At 34.5% G+C, this 27764-nt stretch overlaps 1 protein-coding gene across 1 annotated transcript in view; it reads left to right on the plus strand.

Moving 5' to 3' along the window:
- Positions 1–27764, plus strand: part of ZCCHC7 (zinc finger CCHC-type containing 7) — a 197579-nt gene that overhangs the window by 134938 nt on the left and 34877 nt on the right. Inside the window, exons 2-4 of the mRNA XM_069472139.1 lie at positions 17249–17292; positions 18375–18500; positions 19434–19604. Of these exons, the coding sequence (XP_069328240.1) occupies positions 17249–17292; positions 18375–18500; positions 19434–19604 (341 nt within the window). The remainder of the gene's footprint in view (positions 1–17248; positions 17293–18374; positions 18501–19433; positions 19605–27764) is intronic.

Consider the following 27764-nt stretch of genomic DNA (forward strand, 5'->3'; position numbering starts at 1 on the left):
CAACATGCTACTGAATTAAAAATTCTTTTTAAATTTTGTTTAGTTACTGCTTGATGAGCTAGTTTCTGCAATTGATTATCTAATAATGCTGGGGGGGTTTTGTACCAATTTATCATAAAGGGAGAAAAATACTTGCATAGAAGAGGCTATGAGATAGAGGTAAAATTCTTTTCTCTCAGTTTTTATAGATTTCCCTCTTGAGTCCTTCTTCCATATTTAGGAGAAGGTATGGATTCTAAAGTATTTTATATATAACCTCTTTAAATTATGTCTTTTCTGTTTGTGGGGGTGCAGATCAGCATTTTAGTGGTCATAGTTTTGTCTAAGAACTTGTCATAAGTACTCATGATCTTTGTGGAATATTTCTAAGCAGCATTTGTAGTTCTTCCATTTGCTGAGTTCTCCCTCTATGCCACCATCCTTTATCACCATCATCACCACCTACCTCTACTTCATCCACCTCCACTCCCATTTCACCTCTTGCTTAGGAAGCTATTTTGAGTTTTCTTTTGAATTTTCAGGACTAGTTTGGATTTGATGATCCAGAGTACTTGAAGTATTATTACTTCTTTATATCATTCAATTAGATGTTATTAATTCGGTATTATCTATGGGTGAGTTTCGAATCTTATTACTACTATCTTCTATGATTTCCTGACAATTATAACCCATATACATTTTATCTTAGTTTTTCTTATTATAATTTTTTGTATTATATTATTTTTGTATTTAATATTTTTGATAGACTCATTTCATAGGATTTCCCATTAGAAATTCTGCCCTAAAAACAAGGAACTAAGCAGACTTACATTTTGTGTTTATATAGAGACAATAACCACAATCAATTCATTTTAAAAATCTATATAGCTGTCTTTGTATATATATATTGTCGAACTGGTACATAAAATAAATTTTCACAGAATAAACTGAGAAAATATTTCTCAGGTCTCTATAAATCTTTTACCACATATAAATGTACTATATCAGTCTCACTTTGAAAGGTGTACTTCATTTTATGATGTTTGGTATAGCGTTTTGCGTTACCAGAAGGCTTTTCAGCACTAGCCATTGCTAAGGGAAGGAAATGTTCATGTTTGACTACAAACAGTAACTTCAGCATGTATACATTTAATAATGGCTTTCCTGTAGGTCCCTGTAACCAACCTACGTACCCGCCAGGTTCTGTTTCCTAGGCTAAGGATGCTCAGAGATAACAGCTCTTAACATAAAAGAGCTGAATTACAGTAGAACATTTTATTGCCTAGTTGACAACATTGCTCAAATGCTGGTGGTTCTATCCCTTTGACACTACACAATTTTCTAATATGTGTTAATGCTACGTGACAAAACGCCCTGATTCCTAGTGCCTAGGGTTCCACTTAATGTATATACCTGAAAACCCATGCATTTGTGCTCTTTTTTTTTTTTTTTTTTTTTTTTTTTTTATGGTGCTTGAAGTAAAACAGCCCATCCTCTGCAAGTCCATCTATGTTGTTCCTTGGGCATTCTATCTTTGCTGAAATTGTTGAAGGATGGTGATTTGTTTCATGGTTTTTGTATTTGAGTCTAATGCATGTTCTAACATGATAGAGGCAATTCATTATTGTGTAGCCACGGTTTTCTCGAAAAGTTGATATTTTAGGAATTGTATTTCAGATCTTAAATAAAATTTGTTTCTAAATTTCAAAGCAAAAAAAAGCTGAATTGTTACCTCCTTTGGTTATTAAAATATGCAAATACAGCTAAATATTCTGTTAGTATTTTACATATGAAGTTGTGCTTTTTAATAACAACATGCACTTTATTCCTTAGTTCTTAAAGTCCCAGAGTTCCAACTTCCTTCCAACTTTTAAGTCTCTTCTGTCTTAAGTCTTTTCAGCAGCTGTGTGATAAGCATCTTACTTTTAGACTCCTTAGATTAAAGATTGATACTGCCAGAGTCAGCTCCACTCTGAGGACTTTGCAGCCCCTTCAGTAGAACAAGAGTATACCTTCCAAGTTTCCCACCAGTAGTTGGTAAAATATTGTCTAATAGGTATAAAGTTTCAGTTTTGCAAGATGAAAAGAGTTCTGTAGGTGAATAGTGGTGATAGTTGCACAAAAATATGAATGTAGCTAATACCACTGAGCTGTACACTTAAAAATGGTTAAAATGGTAAATACAATATTTTGTTTTCTGTATTCTACCATAATTTTTAAAGTTTTTTTAAAAAACATAAAATTTAAGCAAGTAGGCCTTGAATCATTTCTTCTTAAGAAAATGGCATTGGTCCAAGAGGCAAAATGCACCTAAAGAGTTGCCCTAGTTGCTTGCAGTTAGTATATAGGAATTGTAATATGATAAAATGTATAAAAAGCATTGAGAGCACAATACTTTTTCTGTTTCAAAACAATTTGGGAGAAGTAAAAATAGGTAGCCAATGTGCATCTAACCATATCCTAAAATTTATATCCATCATTTTAAAAAAATTACATAGGTTACCTTAGTTTCAGGGGTAAACAAATTTTAAACTAAATTTTTCTTGTTTTCACACCCCACCCCAAGATTTTATGTATTTATATCTAATTATAGCTTCTTCAGACACTCCAATTATTTGAGAACTTTAAAATGGAAAAGTGGGCTACTCCTTTGGTCCCTCCTCACTTGAATTTTTATTTTGAAAAGAATAATAGGGGAGAATTTACCAGGGCTCTGATTTATTCAGTCATTCTTTTTCCTATTTTCCCATTACTACTTTAATGGTTTACTTTTTTCCCCCCTTGGGTCAAGCCCTTGATAATGATTTACTTTTATTTGAAAATATTACCATGGGTCACTTTTTTATAAGAAAAGTGAGAATTCAGTTTTATTATAGAACCTCAATTAGATCATAGTAGTTAGTAATGGTGATGTAAGAGAAAAACAAATTTCTAATAAAATTATCAGGGGGGAAATTTTCAAGTTTATTGAACAGAAAGGACAGTTGGTTTGGTTTAGTCACCAAAATAAACTCCGACCTACTAGATTCCCAAGTTTTATATTGTGCTTGAATTTTCCACTGGGAATGAAACATTCCACTGTCCCCTTTTACTGTTTAACTTAAGCTGCAGCGAACACTAAGAGAATGGCCCTGTGGCTGAGCTGCTTATTTTTTTTTTTTAATCTATTCATTTTATACTTTCAGACAGATTTTTCCCTGGGGTGAAACAAAGGTTAACTGAAATTTCCTCTGTTGTGTACCTGAACGAATCAGCAGTTCGAGAAGGAAATCCCATTGATGGGCCAAGAGAGTGACAGGCTCTATTTAAAGAATTCCCCCGACTGTGTGGTAGACCAGCCATGCCATGAATTTAACTGTTCCTGTGGTCCCCATACTTGTACCCACCAAAAAAAAGAGAGAGAGAGAAAGCGACTTTGTTCTGCAAACGTTGCCCTAAGCTTTGAAAACCATGAGCCATTGAGTTTTGTGAATTCAAGTTAGACAACAACAGAGGCCAAGACTCTAGGGGAACAATATCTGAAAGGGAGTACACAAAAACAGGTAGAAACTGTTTAACTGTTTTATTTCTCTGTGTGTATACATATTTATGTGTGTCTATACACACACCAAAAAAAAATCTATACCTTTTTCGCATTTATGTAGCTAATCCTAATTATATTTAAGCAATGCTGTTTGTTAAGATTTTTAACATGTGTGACAAATAGAAGGGGGTTTGGGTTTGGGTTTTTGTTTTTGTTTTTGTTTTTACAGCTTTTTTGATCCATAAAAGTAGTCTGGATGTAGCAGGACATATGTATTGGAAATGAGAATCAACACATTATGAGTTTAAATCGTTTAAAAAAACAGGACCTTTATATTACCTCTGCAGGAGCTTTACTGTCAGGAGCAGCTCATGTATTTTGTATTTCTTCTGTATAAGGGAAGCTGCTTTAAATATGAAAAGATGGTATCTTGAGTTGGATTAAACATCCTTAATTCATGTGTATTTAACCTCAGGACTTGTGAGCCTTGTTAAAAAAAAAAAATCCAGCTTTAAACCCTGCCTAGTAGGCCTCAATAGCGCACACTCGATAAGGATTATAAATAGTCATAGTCTTTTTCTGAGGTGGAGGTTAGTATGTATTCCCAGGAGGCATGAACTGTTTATGTTTCTACCAGAATTTTACATATGTTGCTGATTCATATTTCTGTGCAAAGATTTAGGATTTAATTTTTTAAATTTCCTTTGTTATTTGAAGTTTGTATTAGCAAAAGTTTAAGGGTGTCCTTCTTAGTGCAGATGGGAACTTGAGATTTTGAAAGACCCTAGAATATATACAGAAAATAATCTGGATATTGATTGAGTGATCAGTTTTTATCTGGGGAGTTTGAAGAAACAGGTACCAGTTGAGTTGATTCCTGAGAAAAGAAATAGGAATTTATCATAGAGATCATGTAGGGCTAGATTCATGCTCACAAATGAGAAATTGAAGTCCAGAGTGATAAAATGTTTAATATATAATTGCTCAATATATTTGGAAGAATGTAGGGCTCCATTCTCACCTAGTGTTTCTTTGTACGATAAACTGGCTCTCTTTTATTCTTAGATCATATTTTTAAAATAAGTTTTCTCTTTCTCTTTTTTTTCCTGCCATTTCCTTACATTTTCTTGTTTCTTTGTTCTTTTCCGTTCTTGACTTATTTTCTTCCTCTTTTCTTATTTTCTGTATTGATCCTACTACAAATAGGTTGTAGGAGAAGGCTTTTGGGGAGTGGATCTTTCCAAATGTTCCATGGGGCCTATAAAGAGCTCCGTTGTTGTTTTTGGATGTTATTTTTTAAAAATAAAAATTGAATTTATCCTGCTAGTTGAACAAGCTATAAATTGATCAAATATTCATTAGTTTCTACTTATATAAATTGAAGAGTTAATGATTGTCATGGATAGATGCCAGTTGAGCTTTAAATATTAAAAAAAAACAACCAGTTGATGGTCTTTCTTAAAAAATCACTTGGTTCGTTAAAATTCATTCATGAAATAATACTTGTTGGGTACCTGCTATGTGCCGGACACCATGCAAGGTGATAGAGATACAGTGGAGAGTAAGATGGAACTGGTTCCTGCCTCCCTTACAACCTGTGTAATTACATAATAAAAGTTAACCACAACTAGAACTTTGGGGCATTATTTTTTTAAAACCTCAGTCGAATTTCTCTCTAAATGAAAGGCCTACATAGCTCTTCAGATACCATTATTGATATCCATATCAGTATATAGTACTATTCACCAAGTTGTTTGCACATTAGTAATTGCCATGTGCTACATAGTAAAATAATATTGTAGAGATGAAAACCAGTAATTTTATTATTGGGCAAAGCCAGAGCACTGTTGATAAAATAATTTAGGGAGGTGATACAGCATGTTGGCTAAAAGCATGGTTTGGATGTCAACCTGGATTTTACCCTCTAGGTTGCCACTGTGAAGCTTTTTGGAATTACATTATTTAAAAATCATAAACCTTTACCTTTTTTCATCTGTGAAATGAAAGTGATAATACCTGCCTTTATAAGATTGTTGTGAGAGTCAAATTAGGAAAAATATGTGAAGTGCTTAACAGTGTACCTGGTACAGAATAAGCTCTTTATATAAAAGCTTTTTAAAATTTCCTGTATATATTTTTTTTTTTTTTTTTTTTTGAGACAGAGTCTCACTCTGTTGCCCGGGCTAGAGTGAGTGCCGTGGCGTCAGCCTAGCTCACAGCAACCTCAAACTCCTGGGCTCAAGCGATCCTCCTGCCTCAGCCTCCCGAGTAGCTGGGACTACAGGCATGCACCACCATGCCCGGCTAATTTTTTGTGTGTGTGTATATATATATATATATATATATGTATATTTTAGTTGTCCATATAATTTCTTTCTATTTTTAGTAGAGACGGGGTCTCACTCTTGCTCAGGCTGGTCTCGAACTCCTGACCTTGAGCGATCCACCCGCCTCGGCCTCCCAGAGTGCTAGGATTACAGGCGTGAGCCACCGCGCCCGGCCCCTGTATATTTTTTTTTAAATGTTGATTTTCTTCCTCTGGAAGGGTCTGTTAGTGGGGTTTTGAAAAGAAATACTCTTCATGTGTTATGCATATTTTTTTTGAGATGTTGTACATTAAAATTAATTGCCTCAAAAATCAGGATGAACATTTCTACAAAAATATACTATCAACTGAGTTTTTCTAAAAATTATTTTCCTGTGAACGCAAAGTTTTTTGTAAGAACTTCTAATCTCCCATACCTTCTTGCTTGCTTTCTGGCCATCTCAACTTTAAGTGGATAATAATTATTGTAGGTACATTGGCAAATATTAATATTTGTGTTTTGGATTTAAAGACAACTTGTCAGTATTCTGGAGCTAAATTGAAACTCATGTCACTTATGGGGCTTATTGTCCATCTGATACCCAAATTCTCCCTCACTTGCTGAGTCATGTGGCACCATACTGGAAGGCAGAAGTTTTAGGGTGATGGTGTACCATATTCTAGTTGACCAATATTTCTTTTGTGTTGAGACTGCTCAAAACACTCATCTACATTTACTTACCCTGAATTCTCTCCTTCAGTTCTCTTTTTAGTTCAATCAAGCTTTTACATCACCACTCCGTCTAACTTCTCATCAGAATCTCCAGTGATTTAGCTAATAAATCCAAGGGTCAGTTCCCAGCCCTTTTCTTACCTGTCCTATCAGTGGCATTTACCATAGTTGATAACACCTCTGCTTTGATAGGTACATTGTCTTCAGTTATTGTACAGGACACTGGCCCTTTTCTCCACCAGGTTTCCTCTCACCGCACTGATTACTCCTATATCCTTGCTCCTCTTCTGTTCTTTCTCTACATTCAATCCCTTGGTGCACTCTCCACTGCCTATTCTAAATACCTGCTCCATGCCATAATTGACAAATTTATGTTTCCAATTCAGATCTATCTCCTAATATTAAGATTCATAAATCCAGTAACCTAGTCAACATCTTCATTTGAATATTCTAATACTATTGCAAATCCAACCTATCCAAAATTAAATTCATCTTTCCCTCAAAACATATTCCTGTGCAGCTTTTAATTGGAATAACTATCATTTTAGTTGCTCAGGTCAGAGACCCAGGAATCGTCTTTGACTCTCTTCTTCTTTTACATTCATATCTAGTTCATCAATAAATCTTACTGGCTTTACCTTCACAATATATTTAGAATTCCTAAAATTCTCAGCACATCCATTGGTTCACACTGGTCAAAGGTACTATCATTTGTGGACTGGATTACTGCAGTCATGTCCTAATGGTCTCCCTACATCTATAGTTGCCCTCACTACCTATTTTTTGTTCTCAGCAGAGTGATTCTTTAAATTGTAAGTCAAATTATATCACTCCTCTGCTCCAAACCCTTCAGTGGCTTCTGATTTCACTCAGAGTAAAAGCAAAATCCTTGAGCTTGAGTTCAGGAGTTTGAGGCCAGCCTGGGCAATGTAGCAAGAACTCGATTGTGTAAAAAAAATTAAATTAATGCTAAGAAATACTTCTGAAGGCCTACAGGACCCTTCATAAACTGGTACGTCTATACCTCTTGTCTTCACGTCCCCTTCACTCTACTCCAGCCACACTGGTCTCTCTGGTGTTCATTAAACACATCAGGAATATTCCTGTCTTAAGAACTGTGCTTTGGCTGTTCTTACTTCCTAGAATGCTCTTTCTCCAGAAGTGTATGGCTAATTCTTTCATCTCTTTTAAGTTGTTTCTTAAATGTCAATGAAGTCTACTCTGTCCACCTCATGTAAAATTCTAACCCATACCCAACACTCCCAATTTCCTTTACCCTACTCTAATTTTTTTTCCAGAGCACTTACAACCCTCTAATTTACATCATTTACTTATTTAGTTTGTTTGGTTTTTATTGTTTCTCTCCCCCCACCAGAATGTTAATTCCACAAGGGAAGCAGTGTCTGTTTTGTTCACTGATATATCCAAAGAATCTAGAGTGGTGCCTGGAACATGGTGGTAGCTCTGTAAATATTTGTTAAATGAATGGTAAGAATTGGGAATAATAGTTGTGTTTAGCTTAACTCTCAGTATACTGTCAGGTTCATTGGACCCAATTTGAGTTTGGAGGCTTTTTTAAGCTTTTCTAACTTTGTAAGAACAATATTACTTTACTTTTATTCTTTTTTAGAAGTCTTACAAAGAACAGAAAACTTTTACTTTTCTTAATAGAATAAAACTAATTCTTTGTCAGAACTATTACATGGGTCTATTTATAACTAAATCCTCTTGTTAGGAATTTAGATATTAATATTTAAAACATATAAATCCATAAGTAGCAGAATAAACATTCTTTAGAAGTATGCAGGTAAATACCAAAAAAAAAAAAAAAAGTAGCTGAAGAGTTGAAAGCGGTTGCCTCTGGGGAATGCAAGCTGGCATGAGACGGAGAGAACTGCCATTTTTTGAGCCTGTTTCAAGTGGAGTTGTAAAGTTTAGTTTTACTTTTGATATATTATGCTTGCAATGACTGTAATATAATATAAACATTTGTGATATATTCTGTAAGCAATTTTAAATGTGAGCTGGACATATTTGATATGAAGTCTTGGGGTGGTTTGTTGCACCAAGGAGAGAGGAGGCAGACAACCAAACATTGGGAGGAAATAAGAGTCAGGAAGAAGACAAGGAATGTTAAAAGAAATAGGATAGCAGAAAGAATATACCTTTCAGATTGCTAGCTATATCAGCAGGTAGATAGCAACTTTTATAGAGCCTTTAAATCTTCTCTACGAACCCTTTTTAGAGCAACGTCTTGATTAGATTAAAATGTGTTTTGTTTGTGCTTGTCATTTTATAGGTATTTTAAATGTTGATATGGTATGTTTTCTTTTAGCTTTTGCTGGAAGGGTTGCGGTAGGGAACGGGTATCCAAAGTAGATATCTTTTAAAGAAGAAAAAACAACTGCCATAATCCTGCTGTATTGAATGTTTTTATGGATAGGTTTTTTCCCTTTCTGTTCTTGTTACTGAGTATGATTTGAGGATTATTTTCTTATTTCTAAATAAATATTTTGTAACAAGGTGATTCATTGACTGAACCATGGGGCCAGGGGAATAGGGAATGGGAGAAAAACATCATCACATGCAAACACTCTCTCTTCTGTCTCTAGACAAAGGCCTATATGACTAATAACTTTGCAAAAGCTCTATAAAACTCTGTGCTAAGCACCTGTATGTATTTCCTCTTTCGTCTTCCTCCTCTACCACTAAAAAAAGAAATCCTCACTTCTTTTACACACATTTTAAAAATATAAAGTGTTTCTCATAAATTTAATGATTTAAAATAAGATGAACATTTTGATGCTTTACTTGCAAATTATTCTATTAAAATTTGTTTTATTTAAACTACTGCCAGTTATACAGTACAAAATTTAATGACCAAAACACTTTTGTGACCAATGTTACAATGGAAAAGTATAAATATGAAAAAACCAAGACACAAAAAAAGAGCAGTTTGAGAAGAATGCAAGTGAATAAAGTAGCTTAACGCTCAGGGGATTTGCATGTGGCATTGTGTATATTTCAAAAGTTTCCGTTGAAATAACAGATGCTGCTGATGAAGTTGGGAATAGTAACTTCATTCGTGGCTGGTTCGGTTGCTTATTAGAAGTGAGAAAGATCCCAGGGGGAATCTGGTATAGTGGAGTTAGGCTCAGGAAATGATATGACATAAATATATGGCAGCTTTTTCTGTTTGATCTTTAGTCCATGAACACTGGTTAGGTACAGACACTATTATCCATAAATACACAATTATCTTATATTTCATGTGGATCCTGTGTCTGCCACAGTGTTATTACTTAATAATGGTGGGGATTTTCTTTTAAGTCGTTTTTAGTTCTTAGAGTTGCTTACTACAGAACTTCCAAGCTTTTTCCTAGCCATAGAGAACTGTCTTATTGAACTTTTACTATACCATGATGGTACATTAAGTTATCTGTTTTTTTAGGTGCCCAAATTCAGGGCAGTACTTATTCATACAAATATACCTATGAATGTTTCCTTTTTTCCTATTTTTAATTTAATTTTCTAGTGTTATTCAAAGTATGCAAGATATTTTGCTAATAACTGGTATAGGTAGATGAAATAGATATCATTTCAGTCCACAGAGAGCTTTGGTATAGAGAGGGAAATAAAATATGTATTAATGTAGTCCTTAATACAAGGTCTAGACATACTTAGTAGCCTAAGAGATACAGATATGATGTTTTCAGGCTATGATTAATGGAAAAAATACCTCTATACTACTACTAGAGGGAAACCGAAGTAGATGGAGATGTGATTTAATTAATTGATTCACTAAATATTATATCAGTACCTATTATAACTAATCAATCATGCTTTGGTGTTTGGAAGAGACAGAGATAGAAATGACACAGTTAACAGCCAGGGTGTTACAAAGTTACAAGTGATCATCTCTGCTTTTGAAGTGGTACCAGGTAAGACTTAAGTGGAGGTGATTGGGGACTTGAAAGCCAAGCCTCAGATAGATAAATTGAGAGTACCTTCAGGTGTTCCCAGAAAATCCATGTATAGGCATAGCTGCAGAAAACAGCAGGACATTGGGGGGAATTATTAGATCGCTAGAGCATTAGGACCAGGAAGATGAAGCAGGAGAAATAGGAAAGAGCCAAGTCATGGAAGGCATATTGTATGGCATACAAAGGATTTTAATATTTACCCTGTAGGCAGCAAGGGACCATTCAGGGCAAGATGTATTCACATTTCTGTTATATAAATATTACTACTATAGTAGTGGAATGGAAAGCAGCATGTGATAATAGAGATAGTCAGAAATTATTTTAATAATCTGGAGGGGAAATTAGTGGCCCTGGGTTAAAGTAATGGCAAGGGTATTGAGGAGAGAGAATGTACAGGATTTGGTGAGTAATTGCATGAAAGGTGAGAGAGGAGATTTGAAGTTTCTGATTTGGAAAATAGACTATGGTGCAAGTCATTGAGATACAAGATACAAGGAGGAGAAATAGAATTTTTCTTTGTATGTTCTTAAGAGAGTATCGGTAAGGAATGATAAGAAAATAAATAATTCAGTTTGAGACATCCAGTCCAGATGTCCCATAGATAATGAGCTCACAAAAGAACTGGCCTGGAGAAACAAATTTGGCAGTTCCCTCTATGGGCACCTATGAAATAAACTGGGGAAAAGAATGTAGAAGAAAGAAGGCAGAGAATGGAGCACACCAAGTAACTAATGAAGGAAGAGGAAACTTCAAAGGGGAAAAAGAACCAGGAAAATATTTTGTTCTGTCAGCCAAGGGAATTGTAAATGCCTCACAGAGGTTCAGTGAAGGAAACCTTAAATATTATCTATATACATTGTTTTTCAGGAGCTGAGCCCTAAAGGATATTCAGAATTTGCATTTACATGGATGGGATTGTGTTGGGTGTAAAATTGGGCAAAGAGGGAGACAGTATTGGAGATCAAGGGAACAACATGAGCAGAAGTACAGAGATGGAAAAGCCCTAGGCGTGTTAATTACAGACATGACCTTTTAGTTCAAAATTTTACTAGTGTAAAAGCAGGAGGTATGTATAAAAGAGAGTATGGGCAATAATTATTCTGTTATTTTTACGGTATAAATGCCTGAAGTATTTTACCTCAAGTTATGTGGTGAGAGACTTATTCACAAACTTTTCCACTTTTATTTTTATGTTTTTGTGACCATTTCACTGTGTTTTAGAGTATTGAAATAATGCCATTTCAGATCAGAGTTTTCACTCTATAATGCAAATGAGAAAAAATATTGAGGAAGCCAAAAATTTTGGTTCCTTAGAGATTATAGGTGTATACCAAGCATTGTTTTTTTCCCAATCTCTAACTTTGAGTTCACAGTGTGCAATGTATAGACTCACCAATTATTTGGGAAGAGAACACTTGGTAAAGGACCCACACTCTTAGTTTTTGGAGCTACCCTGTTGTAAAGAAGATGATTTTGCTGGTATAGTCATCATAAGTTAATTGCTTATCAGACGAATTGAGTATTTCTTTTTAAATAGCCCATTTTTCCAAATAATAATGGGCTTTTTGCCCTTTATTAATAAAAGATTGATGTTAATTCTCTTTTTAAAAATTCAGTTATCATGGTTATTTACTTAACACAATAATACTTTTCCGGTACTTTAGCCCAAAGATAGAACATATTATTCTACAATATGGTAAATTACTTGAAGGCAGTCACCATGTCTAAGTCATCTTTCTTTCTCCAACAATATCTTTTTTTTTTTTTTTTTTTTTTGAGTCAGAATCTCACTCTGTTGCCCAGGCTAGAGTGCCGTGTGGCATCAGCCTAGCTCACAGCAACCTCAAACTCCTGGGCTCAAGCAGTCCTCCTGCCTCAGCCTCCTAAGTAGCTGAGACTACAGGCACGCACCACCACACCTGGTTAATTTTTTCTATTTTTGGTAGAGACAGGATCTTGCTCTGGCTCAGGCTCGTCTTGAACTCCTGACCCCAATTGATCCTCCTGCTTTGGCCTCCCAGAGTGCTAGGATTACAGGCATGAGCCACTGTGCCTGATTTCAAGATTTTTTAAATAAAACTTTAGCAGTCAAATGGGAATAAGATATAGCACTAGACATATAGCTCAGTGTGACACAATAGAAATTAACCTACAGGTATATGATCAATTGATTTTCATCAAAGTTGCTAAAGTAGTTCAATGAAAAAAGGACAATCTTTTCATTCAAGAAATAATGCTGGAACAACTAGATTTTCATATGGGGGGAATGGGTACTAGATGTAAATATAAACATAAAAAGGTAAAGCTGTAGAATTTCTGAAAGAAAGCATAGAAAATATTTGTAACTCTGCACAGGCAGATTGCTTTGGGCACAGAAAACAAACTTTAAAAGTAAAGTTGTCAAATTTGACTTTATTATAAGTTTTGCTAGTCTATTAACATGTTAAAAATAAATGAAGAGGCAAGTCACAACTGGGAGAAAATATTTGCATGTCTAATAAAAGACTTGTAGCCAGAATTTATAAAGAATTCTTAGACTTCAGTAAGAAGACAACCCAGTAAAAAAGAAAAGAACCAATTTTTAAAATAGGCAACATTGCTGGACACAGTGGCTCAAGGCTGTAAATCCAGCTACTTGAGAGGCTCAGGGGGGAGGATGGCTTGAGGCCAGGAGTTGGAAACCAGCCTGAGCAACATGGCGAGACCCTGACTCTTTCATGTGGTTGTGTCAGGAGGATTGCTTGAGCCCAAGAGTTCAAGGCTGCAGTGAGCTGTATAATCACACACCCCTGCACTTCAGGCTAGGCAACATAGTGAGACCCCTGTTTCTCAAAATAATTAAAGTAAAATAAGGCAACAAATCTGGACAGTATTTGAAAGAAGATATGTGAATGTCATATAAATACATGAAAAGATTTGCAACATTATTAGTTATCAGAAATGCCATTAAAATACAAATGCAGTACTACTTCACACCCATTCTAGGGCTAAATTTAAAAGACTGGCAATTTCATGTATTGATCAGATTATTAAGCTGTTGGAACTTTTACACATTGTTTTGGGGTTATAAAATGTCAGTACCACCTTTAAAAATAGTTTGCCAGCTTTTTATAATGGGACAGGTATGCTTACCCTATCCAACAATTTCATTCCTATGTATTTTCCCAAGGAAAGTGAAATTTTTACTATACTATTTATTGTGCTACTTTATTTATAATTGCCAAAAACTGGAAACAAACTAAATGTTCATCAGCAGTTGAATAGCTAAACAGATTATATTATATCCATACAGTGGAATACTGCTCAGTAATTAAAAAAAAAAAAGCAACAAACAGCTACAACCCGGCGACACAGATGAATCTCAAAAATACTCAGAGTGGAAGCAGTCAGACACAAAATGGTACATAGTTAATGATATGTGAGGTCTTAGAACACGCAAGATGAATCTATCATGAAATAAAGCAAATCAGTGGCTACCTGGCTAGGGGGATTGATTGCAAATGTATATAAAGTAATATTTTGGAATGATGGAAATATTCTACTTTTGATTTTTATAGTGGTTACACAGTTGTGTACATTTGTCAAAATTTATCATACTGTATTCTTTCTATGGATCCGTTTTATTATATGTAAATTATACCTAAGTAGTTTCCTTTATGGCCAAGCCTTCTGTGATTTTTTTTTTTTTCCCTCTCTCCCTTAAATTCAGATGTCACATATTCTTCTAAATTTACCATAGTGTTTGTTGGGTCTTCTCCTTTATTCTTCTTTGTCTCCTTGTCTTCTACTAGGCTATAAGCTGTTATTCATCTTTGTTTAACCCCTAGCACCTTGCTCATTGTAATCTTCCAATATAATGTTTGTTAAACAGAATTGATTTACTGTAAAGAAAGAATTCTCAGCCACTGCTTTCATCACAGTTCTGAAGTCTGAAAAGACTTATAATCCAGACATTAGCAAGACCAAGCCTATAAAGCAGCTATGAGTTGATGATAGGCATTCTTAGGACAATCTTAATTTTATACTTTAGGGCAGGCTCATTTTACATTCCGTAACACTTGGTGGTGTACACATGAAAGATGTGCTCCTGGGCCCTGTGGAAAGTTGTCTTTCAGGCAAGTTAGCTTGTGCTATTGCAAAGGTCTGGAGGATTTAGGTAAATTAGACCAAGTGGCAATGTATTTGATTACAGTAATGAAAGAAAATTAGAATCACAGAAACTTGATGCTAGAAGATGCCTCAGATGCCATTTAATCCAACCAACCCATTATTATACAGACCCAGAGAAGTTAAGTAGCCCTGCCCAACACCGTGTAGCAAATTAGAGGTAGCATTAAGACTGGAATCCAGGTTTCAAGTACCACACCTATAATTTAACAAAGTAGCGAATTTGCTGCCTATGGAAGTTTTAATGAGTTGGCTTTCGTTGGGGTGGACCTTGGATTTTAAACGTGAGTTCGGAAGCACACTGGATAGGTAAAAGAGCAAGAGCCAGCAGTCATTACCAGGGTCAAGCAAAAACTGTAGCCTTGGAGCCTGGAAGTAGGGCCAAGAGCTGGCTTATGTTTTCCTGGTGATGTCTTTGCTTCATGTACTGCTTGAGAAATACTGATTTCATCTATAATTAAAACCTATTTTGTATAATGTTGTATTTTCTACAGTAAGAATATACTGTAACTTTCTGAGGAGTTCTTAGTACAGTTGACTCTTGAACAAGATGGGTTTGAACTATGTGGGTCCACTTACACATGTTTTTTTTCTCAACAAAAGGATTGAAAACACAGTATTCTTGGCATGTGAAACTCACATGCACAGAGGGCCAACTTTTTTAATATGTGGATTCCACAGGACCAACTATGGGACTTTGAGTGTATGAGGATTTGGTTATACATGGATGGTCCTGGAACCAACCCCTCACATTTACTGAGGTATAGCTGTATATAACCTATAATATTGTTGAATTCAACAGGAATGTTAAAACATTCTGAATGGAGTCAATCTCCCTCTTTCTAACCTTCCTTTTTCACTATTTTATGTTCATGTGTATATTTATTGGGGATTGAAGAGTCATCACAGATGATATTTTGCATTTTATTGGTTTTGCATTTTATTTTTTAATAACAATATTAAGTCACTTTTATAATTAAAGTGATTTCAGGTGGTCATTTTGAATTTTAATGCTGAAAAACATTGAGATACAAAGGACAGCTTTGAAGGTTATAGCAAACCATTCTTCTTACGTGGACCCATTGAATGAAAGCATAATAGTGTGGATGCTTGATGAAGGAATAGAAGCTGCTGTTTTTTAATGTGTTCACTCCACTCTCAGTATATGGATGCAGCCTCCAAATTTTACAAAGAAAATAATCATCAGCATAGCATCTCTGCTTTCCTATGGATTGGTCTTTTTGTAAGGCAGCCTCATGGTTTTCTTAGTAAAAGTACTTCATTTCAAAATATATCTCTAGACACTCCTGGTAGGCCTGGGAAAATTTAGATTATTTCATGTCTCTTCAAAATTTCTTTCAAAGAAACAAGTCAAGCTCAATTTGTGTTTTAGAGATAGAGCAAAGTAGTAAAGTAGGAGGATGGAGGAAATCTTAACTTTGCTTTGAAGGGAACAAAAAATATTTTATTCCTTTGTTTGCCTTCCTTCTGCATTAGTCATAGGTCCCTTCTTCCTTGGCCATGGGTGGACCAAAGGAATAGCAGCAATTTGCAGGTTTGTAAAAGAGCAGTACAAAGAGAAGAAAATGGCTGATAGAGAAAAATGAATAGGTTTGCTTCCCTCTCTAGGTTTTTATAGTTGTATTTTTAGATTATCCAATGGATTTTAGGTATCTGGCCTCCTCCTTTGCTCCTTATTTCACTGTTTTTGATGTTATAAAATACAGTGCTACGTTCTTAACCCTAATTGTGAAATAGTATTCAAAGTCCAGTTTTTTAAAATATTATAATGAAAGTCACCTAGAATGGAAAGCTAGTGGATATGGTTAATACTGATGTTGGAAATAAAAACTTTTTCTCTAGTAACTTGTGTTTTGATCGGGGACCTGCAAATTAATGGACAATGGACAGATTAACCAGGGAAGAAATAAGGTTTATTCACACTTGTGGGAATATTCAGTAATCAGTAACTCTCTGAAGAGTTTAGAAGAATATAGAGGTAAGGGTTACACACCAACTTAACAAAAGGAGGGGAGTTTAGGGAGTAAAAGGACAGAAGATTCTAATGCAACTCATTTACACAATTTTTTTTGGAATGTCCCTGTTCCCAAGATCTGTTGTTTCCCTTACTGGAGAACTCCTGGAGGGTTGGGAGAGTTGTGACAACTACCTCAGTAAAGCTCTGCTTTAGTCAGATAAAGAAAGTTTAGATAAGATTTCATTTTACATCAGCTATTGAATTTTTGGTGCCTTCACTGATTTTTTTATATTTGTATATAGCCTGATGATTTTCAAAGTATTTTCACGTATCTCATCTGATTCTCACAGGACTTTTTAGGTAGACAGGGAAAATACAGTTATTCCCTTTCACAGTTAAGGAAACTGAGGCTCTGAGAGATTAATTATTTATTCAGAGCCACACAACTAATAACAGAGTGAAGATAAGAATTTCAGGTATTCAGCATTTCTCACTATGCCTTTGGGGTTGAATAATTTATTGTCAATTTATACGTGCTTCAAAGAAGCCAAGGTTGAGTGATGTTTTATTTGTTCTGTAGGAGAAGGCGACGTAAACTGGTTCATCAGTGAAAAAGATATTGAGGTAAGATCAAATTCTTTTTGAAATTTTGAATAATAGGTTAATAATTTCCTTTGAGTCTATCTTATTATGATAACTTTTGGAACATTAATCAACTTTTTTCAAATAGTGATCTTAAGTGGCTTTTAAGAAAATGTTTGACATTAGTACACGAGGGATTTAACTCTTCAGAAACTTGGTTCAGCCTTGGTTTTTGTCAGTCACTTAATAGCCATTATCATTTAGTCCCCTTCCCCTTTTTATTTCTTCTCTGCCATGGCAAGTCCCCTCAGCCCTTATGGCCTGGTACTACTACAGATCAACACCGGAAATAACTGCTGCTTTGGTGTAAGGAAATGGTTAGTCTATTTTCAGGATGTGCAGGTGTTTATCTTTGTCATTTATTATCCTTAATTGCAGCAAAACTAGAGAGAATAATTAAAAGTCTTAAGAGATAAGTAGATTTTATCTACATGTAGTCTATTGAGCCAGCAGAATAACAAATAAAAAAGATGAAAACTTTTTCTAAGATGGAATTCTACCAAACAAGATAAAAGCATGGTTGGGATTTACATATTCCTCCATATGATATACTTTGCTAAAGATAAAATTATAAAAACACCATGCCCTAAATAAAAATTTATGCAGGCCTCTCATTCAGAAAAATATGGTATACATTCACTTACAGAAGTCACAGTGACTTTGACACTGAATGCTACTGGAGTGTCTGATACATATCAATACCCCTGCTAGACCTGAACCGTAGGTAGAGAAAGATACAAAAGAAAAGGAATCATTTGAAGGAGTGTGAAAGAATGGGCAGGAGGGACAGACAGAAAGGAGTAGAGTAATCTTTATGGCATCGCCTTTTTTGTTTTTCTACCTCTTTTTAAGAGAACAGGAGAGATCATGAAATTCCCTGTTACTAGATTCTATATTGAACTGAAAGGACTGTTAATTCTCTTGCCTCATCAAGGTAATGGAACTGACTTGAAGTTTGATGTTTCCTTACTGACTGATAGTTGTCTTTAAAAAGAAGAGTAGATGGTTTTTATTACACAGAGTGAAACATTTTTTTTAATTCTTGATTTTTTTCCCCCCCTTAGGCCCAGATAGCTAATAACAGATCACCTGGAAGATTGGCCCAGCGATACTACACGGACTACAAAAATGTTACCTGTAGAAACTGTGACAAACGTGGTCATTTGTCAAAAAACTGCCCCTTCCCACGTGTACGTAAAATATGTAATACTTCTTTTCACATTTTACAAATCAAAATCATAGGGTTGGAAACTTATAACTTTAGAATTCAAATTTTTTTAATAGGTGTGTTAAATTTCATGTGGGTCACAGCCTAGTGTAGGGGAAAGAACAATGTATTTAGAGTCAGAAAAAACTGGAATCAATTTCAGTTTCCCATTACTAGTTGTATGACCTTGGCCAAATCACTTAACTCTCTGTGCTTTTGTTTTTTTTATATATAAATAAAGAGATTGAATGAGATGATTCCTGAGATCCCTTTCACTTCTAAACCTTCTACTTTATGACACAGCTTATTTCATTGTGGGTTAATTTCACTGTTAAAAAATTATAATTTTAGTCATTTATAAACATTTGTTGATATGAATTATGTTAAGTAGGTACATTAACTTTTGTAACAACACAGAACTGAAGCTCTTAGACGTTCACTAACACATACTAAGCTCTTAACCAACATTCCTTTCATTACATATTCCGTCATCCAAATGACTATCTCTCAAATACGTGGGACAGCTTTTATGTTTCCTTTTTGTTTGTGCTTCTCTAGGCAAAACAGCCTCTTCTGTATCTGTTCCTCCTATGACTTACCTTTCAGATAACCTCATCATTCCATGTTCCCTCTAAGATACCTTTCGTTTTGTCAATATTCCTATAAGACAAAGCATAAGAAATAAATGCTAAGCTGTACAGACTAAACCTTTATGGCATCAACACTATACATATAGCTTAGATTAAAGCTCTAATTTCAACATTGTCTTTGAATTATGCTCAAGATTGGACCTTAATTGGGATCTTAAATTAGGAATAACTTTTTATGGGATTGTATACTAAGAGAAATAGCAATGTTCTACTATTTGAGATTGAAGTGTTTTGCTAAAGAGATTTTATGTTTTTCTGCCACATAGAAAGCTCGTCCATGTTACCTGTGCTCTGAGTTAGGACACACTATGTATTCCTGTCCAGCGGACCTATGTGTAAGCTGTCCTATGCCTGAGAAATTTCCCCACAAATGTCTTTTCCCACATGCCTGGGATAAAGAATGTAACCGGTGTCATATGAAAGGCCACTATACTGATGTGAGTATCCTGCATATAACTCATTTATCAGGCTTTGGGGGCATTGTGCCAGTTTGTTTCTAATAGCCTACCTAAAAGGATGTTTACTCTGCATTATACAGAACTATAGGCATTCCCTTTGGCCACTGAACGTGTAAAGCAGGGCTCTAAATGTCGGGGTTAGGAGCCTACTGTTCATCAGGAGGCAGCATCAACAAATATTTTAAGTCTGTGCTAGTCCCTTTCTTTGATGTGTTTGCCAAGTGAACCTTAAAATTAAAGAGATATGTATTAAATAATATGTAAAATTTGTGTATATATTAATGCATATTTATACATACTTAGCAGTTGTATACGAGCTTCTATACGAAGCTTGGTGTGATGCTGATTATTGGTGGTTCTTGCTGGCATAATAGTATAAGGAAAGAAGGACAAGCCACCCAGTACTTTAAATATGCTTGTCGGCCGGGTGTGGTGGCTCACGCCTGTAATCCTAGCACTCTGGGAGGCCGAGGTGGGCGGATCCTTTGAGCTCAGGAGTTCGAGACCAGCCTGAGCAAGAGCGAGACCCCATCTCTACTAAAAATAGAAAGAAATTATATGGACAGCTAAAAATATATATAGAAAAAATTAGCCGGGCATGGTGGTGCATGCCTGTAGTCCCAACTACTCGGGAGGCTGAGACAGGAGGATCCCTTGAGCTCAGGAGTTTGAGGTTGCTGTGAGCTAGGCTGACGCCACGGCACTCACTCTAGTCTGGGCAACAAAGTGAGACTCTGTCTCAAAAAAAAAAAAGAATAAATATGCTTGTCTTATTTAGATTTAAATAACGACAGTAATTGCAGCACATTAAAAGTGCTATTTTGGACATTGTTTACATCATATTGTTAATATATATGGAGTTCTAGTCATAATTTCAGAGACCAGAAAGGCTAGTGATATGAGTAGATAAAGCTTTGATGTGGAATATGTAGTTTTCTACATTCAGTTTACTCTGAACTCTTATTCAATGTCTCATTAAGGTCTGCCATTTTAGCTCTTAATTGCATCACTTACTACATAGTAACATATGTTTATTTTATATTAACAGCTAATCAGTACAGAGTCATTTTTCATATTCTTACCTAGATGCCAGTCCTAATTGGTTCAAGGGACATTTATCAGAGGGTTAGCTCTCACTCTCTTTTTTTAAGCATTACTTATCTATTTAAAAAAAACAGTAAAAATCTTTTCCCTTTAATATATATTCTGAAGGACATGATAGAAAAGCATAAACACTTTTCTGATTTTATTTATATTAAAGTGTACCTGTAGTCTTTTGCTCAAAAAGTTAGTATGGCTTTCTATTGAAGTGAATTGCAGATTAAAACAAATTAAGAGTATGAGTGTTTGGTATCTGTGTTTCTCATATAAATATGACAATTATGGATTATAATTCTACCAATATTTATGTTTAGATTGTTATCTATTTTTTAAATGATACTGCAGTAAGCATCTTTTAATTGTGTATCTGTTTGTTTAAGAGTATTTGAGTAAATCAAATTCTATAAATGGAATTGTGAAATTAAAAGGTATGTACATTTATGTCTGGATAAATATTATCAAATTACTCTTCTAGAAGATTTATATCCACCTACCAGCAGTGTTTAGGGAAATGAGCACTGTAAGTATCAACACTAAGTAGTAATAGTCCTTCAAAATTTTAGCTAATCAAATAAGGAGAAAATGTTATTGTATTAATTTATATTTCTTAGGTGACTAATGAGGTTGAATATGATTAATTTGAATGTTCTGATTCTCAAGACTAAATATAGTGATAGAAGGTGTTCTTTCATTCCAAAGTAGTATAAACTTATTTTCCAGTATTCACCGAATCTTAAAAATGATAAATCCTAAGTTGCTCTAGTATTATGTTGTTGTCTGCATTAAGTTGTCAATCATAATTTTCTTATCAAGATTTTGTAGTTTGGCAGTTATGTTTAATAGCATCTGTTTTTACTTCTTTCTTCCAAAGAGCTTGTACCTGCGATAACAGAAGGGGGGTCAGACATTATTATAAGCAGTTTTTTGAAACAAGAAACTATAGTACAGAGCAGTTTAAAATTACTTGTAAAAGGTTATATAATCATCTGTGAGTTAATTCCCTAGCCTATTCTACGTAACTTCGTAATTTTGGCCCCTAATACATGTTAAACTTTAAAATGAGGATTAATAATCCCAGTGAATATAAATTTTTAAAATACAGTTAAAATAGTGTTGTGCACCTGTAATCCCAGCTACTCAGGAGGCTGAGGCAGGAGGACTGCTTGAGCCCAGGAGTTTGAGATCATCTTGGGCACCATTGCAAGACCCTGTCTCATAATAAAATAAAATAAATAAAATAAAATAAAGTAGGATTAGGCTGTTACAAACTTCAGGGAAGGCAGTACCTTTCCCCCCAAATCTTACAGGATCTACTGTTTTTGTTCTAATACATGATCAAGGTTCTGGATACTCGTCTGTTTCTAGCCTGCCCACCTCGTATAAGATTCCCTTGGAGCCTAATCAAGCCTGGGCTCCACTGACTCCTTGTGGAGAAGCCAGCAGTCCTTCCACCAGCCCAGAAGCTCTTCATGAGGTATCACTTGGAAGCAGAGTCATTCTGGCCCCAGGTTGCTACTCTGTCTCAAAAAAAAAAAAAAGTCCAGGCAGGCTTTAATTTTACTACTAAATCACTAATAACGATAAATTCTGGGACTATCTGAGCTATTAATTCAGAGGAAAATTAAGGAAGTCAGATTGTCTTTACCACTTGGAAGGCTAAAAGCTTTACTCAATATTATAGAATAAGCTCAACTCGCCTGAATTTTATAGATCCCGGACAATCTTCTGATTGGGTTCTGAAAATCTCCCTCAAATGCTACATTAGTGAAGAACAAGGAAAGATTTTCAAACACTAAAACTATTCCAAGGCTTACTTATGGAACTCTGTGTTTGCCAGTTTGCTAATCAATTCTGGGTATGTTCTTGTTGAACTCAAGATGCAGTTTATTCATCTTAAAAAGCAACACTTTTCTTCAATTGTCGACTAATTAGGCATTCCATCTAAAAGGTACACAACAATTCCTCTTGAAAATTTATAAATGTCTGTAGAATGATTCTATTTCAGTAAAAAAAAAACCTAAATGAACTCTGTATAATCTCTATATAAGCTTGTGTGTATATATTTTTGAAGAATGATAAATGAGATAAAATAATACATACCAGGCTATTAATGTTGGGTCTTCCTCAGTAGACTGGGAATAGGTTGGAAGAGGACTGAGAGATTCAATAAGTATGATCTTGGTTTGTTATATAGCCTTCTATTGATTAATGCCTTGATAAAAATAATAATAAAAACAAAACTATTTTAAGAAGTTCAAGAAACTCAAGTAAATTATATAATAAATGAGTTAATTGGCATTTAGTTACATAACACTAAAATAGTTCTCTCTCTAATCACAGATATTAAGGGAAAAGTCTATACCCTAAGGACACTAATTATACTGAGATAGTTTCAAATATACAGATAGATATGACTCAATTTTTAAATTCTTCAGTGTTCTTCTAAACTTTTATTTTTATTTTTAGCCCATGATCTTTTAGATAGGAATCAATCCTAAAATAAGCTACAAGGTCTCAACATTAAACTCTTCTCTAACCCGTCTCATCACCCCCACTACCCAGCACTACCTTCCTTGGTTTAGGGATGCTTATATGGGACCTTTACCTTTACATTATCATTACCTATAGAATCTTATTTTTATAAGAATCTTGGACAACAGGAAGGGTCTTTTAATGGCCTAGGTAACAATTTCCAGTGGAACAAAACATCTCTACTTTCAGATCTCTGTAATTATAACTGTGTCCCTATTGTTCACAAACAAACCAAAACTTGATTGTATCTCAACTTTTCCATGAATGAGTTGATCACAGACCTAAACAATCCTTGGCAGATACCACTTAAGCTCCCAGGGCTTGCTAGATTGACTTAAGCCTCCATTTTTTTAAATAAACCAATAGAAAAGAAAAAATTACAGGCCTGTACAAAGAATTAGTAGATCAAAAAAGGAATCAGAGATGTTGCCAAATAAAGTCACTATAGGACATAGGAAACTTGAGAAAATTCTAATTCATTCTTCATAGGCAGTGTGAATACAGAAGAGAAAGAAAAAGCAATCCCAAGCCAAATGATAAAAGGAAATTATGATCAAAAGAGTTCACACCCAATATGAGGGAGAAAAAGACCCACATCTGGACATGCTAGTGAAATTTCTGAATGTCGAACAATAACTAAAGACATAAAGAACACTGGAAACTAAGAAGAGGGGAGAAGGGATAAAAACTTACCTGTCCAGTACAATCAACACTGTCCTGGTGATAGGCACACTGAAAGCCCTGACTTAGAATTATGTATTATATCCATGTAACAAAAATATTTGTGCCCCCTTAGTATTTTGAAATTATAAAAAAATTATACTAACATCCAGTGAGAAAAGTACACACAAATCAGATGAACATCAAACTTCTCCTGTATGAAACTAAATGCCAGAAGGTAGTGGAGAAATCTCTAGAGGCTGGTAGATTCTGAGGAAATAAAATGAAGCAGTCAATCTGTTGCTCATTTGTGAATTTAAGGGAAAAGTCTTGGGAATAAAATCAGCAACAGTGAACAGTGAAACCAAGAGTACATGTCTGAATACTTCTTGTTAATCTGTTTTTAAACTTAATGTACATATTTACTGGGTGTGATAGTGCATGCCTATAGTCCTGGCTACTCGGGAGGCAGAGGCAGGAGGATTACTTGAGCCCAGGAGTTCAAGAACAGCCTGGGCAAAAAGAAAAAGTAAATAAAAATATGAGAGAAAAATTATTTTTAAAATAAATATAATTATAATTATGTGGATTATAGGTAATCTCAATAAGATAAAAGGTAAATTGTTTTAATAACAAGAAAAAATAAGTCATATAATATTAAGATTGCTAATTTAAAATGAAAGAGAGGAAATTTACACATTATACCAGATCATATGAGAAAATGGAAACAATGAAAAACAAAAAGCATAAAGTATGAGAAAAATAGGACCAGATATAACAATAAATAAATGTACTTGCATTAGATTAAACTCTTTTATTAGAAGACAAAGACATCAGTGTCAGAAACCATAAAGCAAAAGGATAGTAGATTTAACTACCGCCATGAAAAGTCTGTTGATCCCAAGAGACCATTAACAAAATTAAATGGCAAACCAGAGTTTGGGAAAGATTTTTATAATACATATGATTGGAAAATTATCTAAAATATGTATGTAATATATTAAAAGCACTTACAAATCAATATGAGGAAAGGAAAATACCTCAATAATAATAATAACAATTGTTAGGGAAGCTGTACTATTAAAGTACACTTGGATAGCCTCTCTGGAATTCAGTAATGGATGATGTTTGCAAAGATATATAACTAAAAGAATGTTTACTTCAGAGTTGTTTATAATAATGAAAACTAGAAGCAACCCAAATATTTAACAGTGGGGATGACTCAAGTTACTTACCGTATATTCATATAATGGGTTACTATTAAGCCATTTAAAAAATGATGTAGAAATGAATATTGAAAGCTAAAAAAGTTACTAGTACATTAAATGAAATGCACAAATTACAAAACAATGTATGAAGTATAATCCTATTTTAATATAAATATGTGTGGTTTGTGTTCATGTAGATTTGCTTAGGAAAAAGTTTAGAATGAAATAAATAGTCCAAATTATTTACTCTTGTTATGTCAGGAATTATAGGTGAGTTTTATTTTTTACTTCTATTGACCTTAATTTCCTATTTTTATATTAGCCATTCTAATAATTGTGCAGTATCTATCTCATTGTGCTTTTAGTTTGCATTTGCTTCATGGCTACTAATGTTGAATGTCCTTCATGCACTTATTTGTCATCTTTATATTCTTTAGTGCAGTGTCAAGATCCTCTCCCAATTCGTACTTAGAGTGTTTATTTCCTTATTACTGGGTTTTGATAGTTCTTTCTATATTTTTAATATAAGTGTTTTACTGAGTATGTGATTTGAAAATATTTTTTTCCAATTCATAGTTTGTCTTTTTGTTCTCTCGACAGTTCTCTGTCAGAGCAAACATTTTTAAATTTGATAAAGTCTAGTTAATCAATTTTTTTCTATTATCAATCATGCTCTTGGGTGCCATTTCCAAAAAGTCTTTACCAACCCTAGGTCACAAAGATTTTCTGCTCTTTATTCTTTCAAACGTTTTGTAGTTTTATGTTTCATATTCAGATCTGTGATCCATTTTGAGTTCATCTTTGTGTAAGGTGTGAGGTTTAGATCAAGGTTGACATTCTTACATATGTATAACCAATTGTTTCAGCACCATTTTTTGAGAAGACTATCCATTATCAATTGAACTGATTTTGCATCTTTATCAAAATCAAATGGTCATATATGTGTGGATTGATTCCTGGACTCTATTCTGTTGCATGGGTTTATGTATCTGTCCCATCACCAATACCACATTTTCTTGATTACTGTAGTTTTATAGGCTTCAGTCTTAAAATCAGGTATTGTAATTCCTTAAACTTTGTTGCTTTTTATAAAATTAATTTTGCTATTCTAGTGACTTTCCCTTTTCAATTAAATTGTAGAATCAGCTTGTCTATACCTATAATAAATTCTGATTGAATTTTGATTGCAGTCATGTTCAGTTTATAGATCACTATGAGGACAATTGACTCTCTACTGTATTCAGTCTTCCGATTCATGAACATGGTATGTCTATTTAGGTCATCTTTTGTTTCTTTAACCAGAATTTTGTAGTTCTCACTGTTTATATTCTCTGCATATTTAGATCTATACCTAAATATTTTGTTTTTCTTGGAACTATAGCAGTCATACTTTTAAATGTTGGTTTTCAATTTGTTTATTGCTTCTATAAAGAAAAAAGTTTAGGATGAAATATTCTGAAATGTTTGCAATAGTTACCTCAGGTGGTGGGATTATAGGTATTTTTACTCATCTTTATTTTTTATTTTCATAATGAATATGCAGTACTTTTATAATATTGTTATTCCTATTTTTGAAAATATAAGTTTTTAGACTAAAATTACTACAGTATCACATAGAACAACTCTGGACCTATGGGAGATTACTTGTATGTCTGACATATACTGGGTGCTATCAGAACCGTGGGAGAAAAGGAAAAGGAACTTTCCTGAGGATAATTCCATGAGAATTAGAGAAATAAAACTGGATGACAGGGCCTGATTATAAATAAAAGGAATTTAATATAGTTAACTAAGGTAAATTAGCATTTTTTGGTGATTTTAAACAATTTGCTCGGCCGGGCGCGGTGGCTCACGCCTGTAATCCTAGCACTCTGGGAGGCCGAGGTGGGCGGATCGTTTGAGCTCAGGAGTTCGAGACCAGCCCGAGCAAGAGCGAGACCCCATCTCTACTAAAAATAGAAAGAAATTATATGGACAGCTAAAAATATATATAGAAAAAAAAATTAGCCGGGCATGGTGGCGCATGCCTGTAGTCCCAGCTACTCGGGAGGCTGAGACAGGAGGATCGCTTGAGCTCAGGAGTTTGAGGTTGCTGTGAGCTAGGCTGATGCCACGGCACTCACTCTAGCCTGGGCAACAGAGTGAGACTCTGTCTCAAAAAAAAAAAAAAAAAACAATTTGCTCTACCAGATATTTGTTATTTATGATGGATTTTGTATAATTGATTTGTAAATAAAGTTCTAAACTTTCATTTTAAAATTATTTTATCTTTAGTTCATCTGTTATGAGTCTAGTTTAAAACATCTGGTACCTGCTATTGGACTTAAGGAAACAGTGTGATATAGAACCCTTTCAGACTTAGTTTACAATTCTCTCTGAATGTCAGCACCAAGAATTTCACTGTCCCTATACCAAAAAGACAATGAAATCAGCTCTCAGCAGTTATAATTGAAGGATGTCATCAACATAAGTTTTTATTGCTGCTGTGCAGGGGATGTTTTGTTTGTTTATTAAAAAATGAGAAATCTGAGTGAGCTGAACATTATAAGATAGGAACTCAGAGAGAGTTAAAATGCTACAGGGCAGAAAATAAGACCTCTTCCCCTTGTGCACATGGATTATATATTTAGTACTAAAC

The sequence above is a fragment of the Eulemur rufifrons genome, chromosome 7 (assembly GCF_041146395.1).
Source record: "Eulemur rufifrons isolate Redbay chromosome 7, OSU_ERuf_1, whole genome shotgun sequence".
In the NCBI taxonomy this organism is placed as follows: domain Eukaryota; kingdom Metazoa; phylum Chordata; class Mammalia; order Primates; family Lemuridae; genus Eulemur; species Eulemur rufifrons.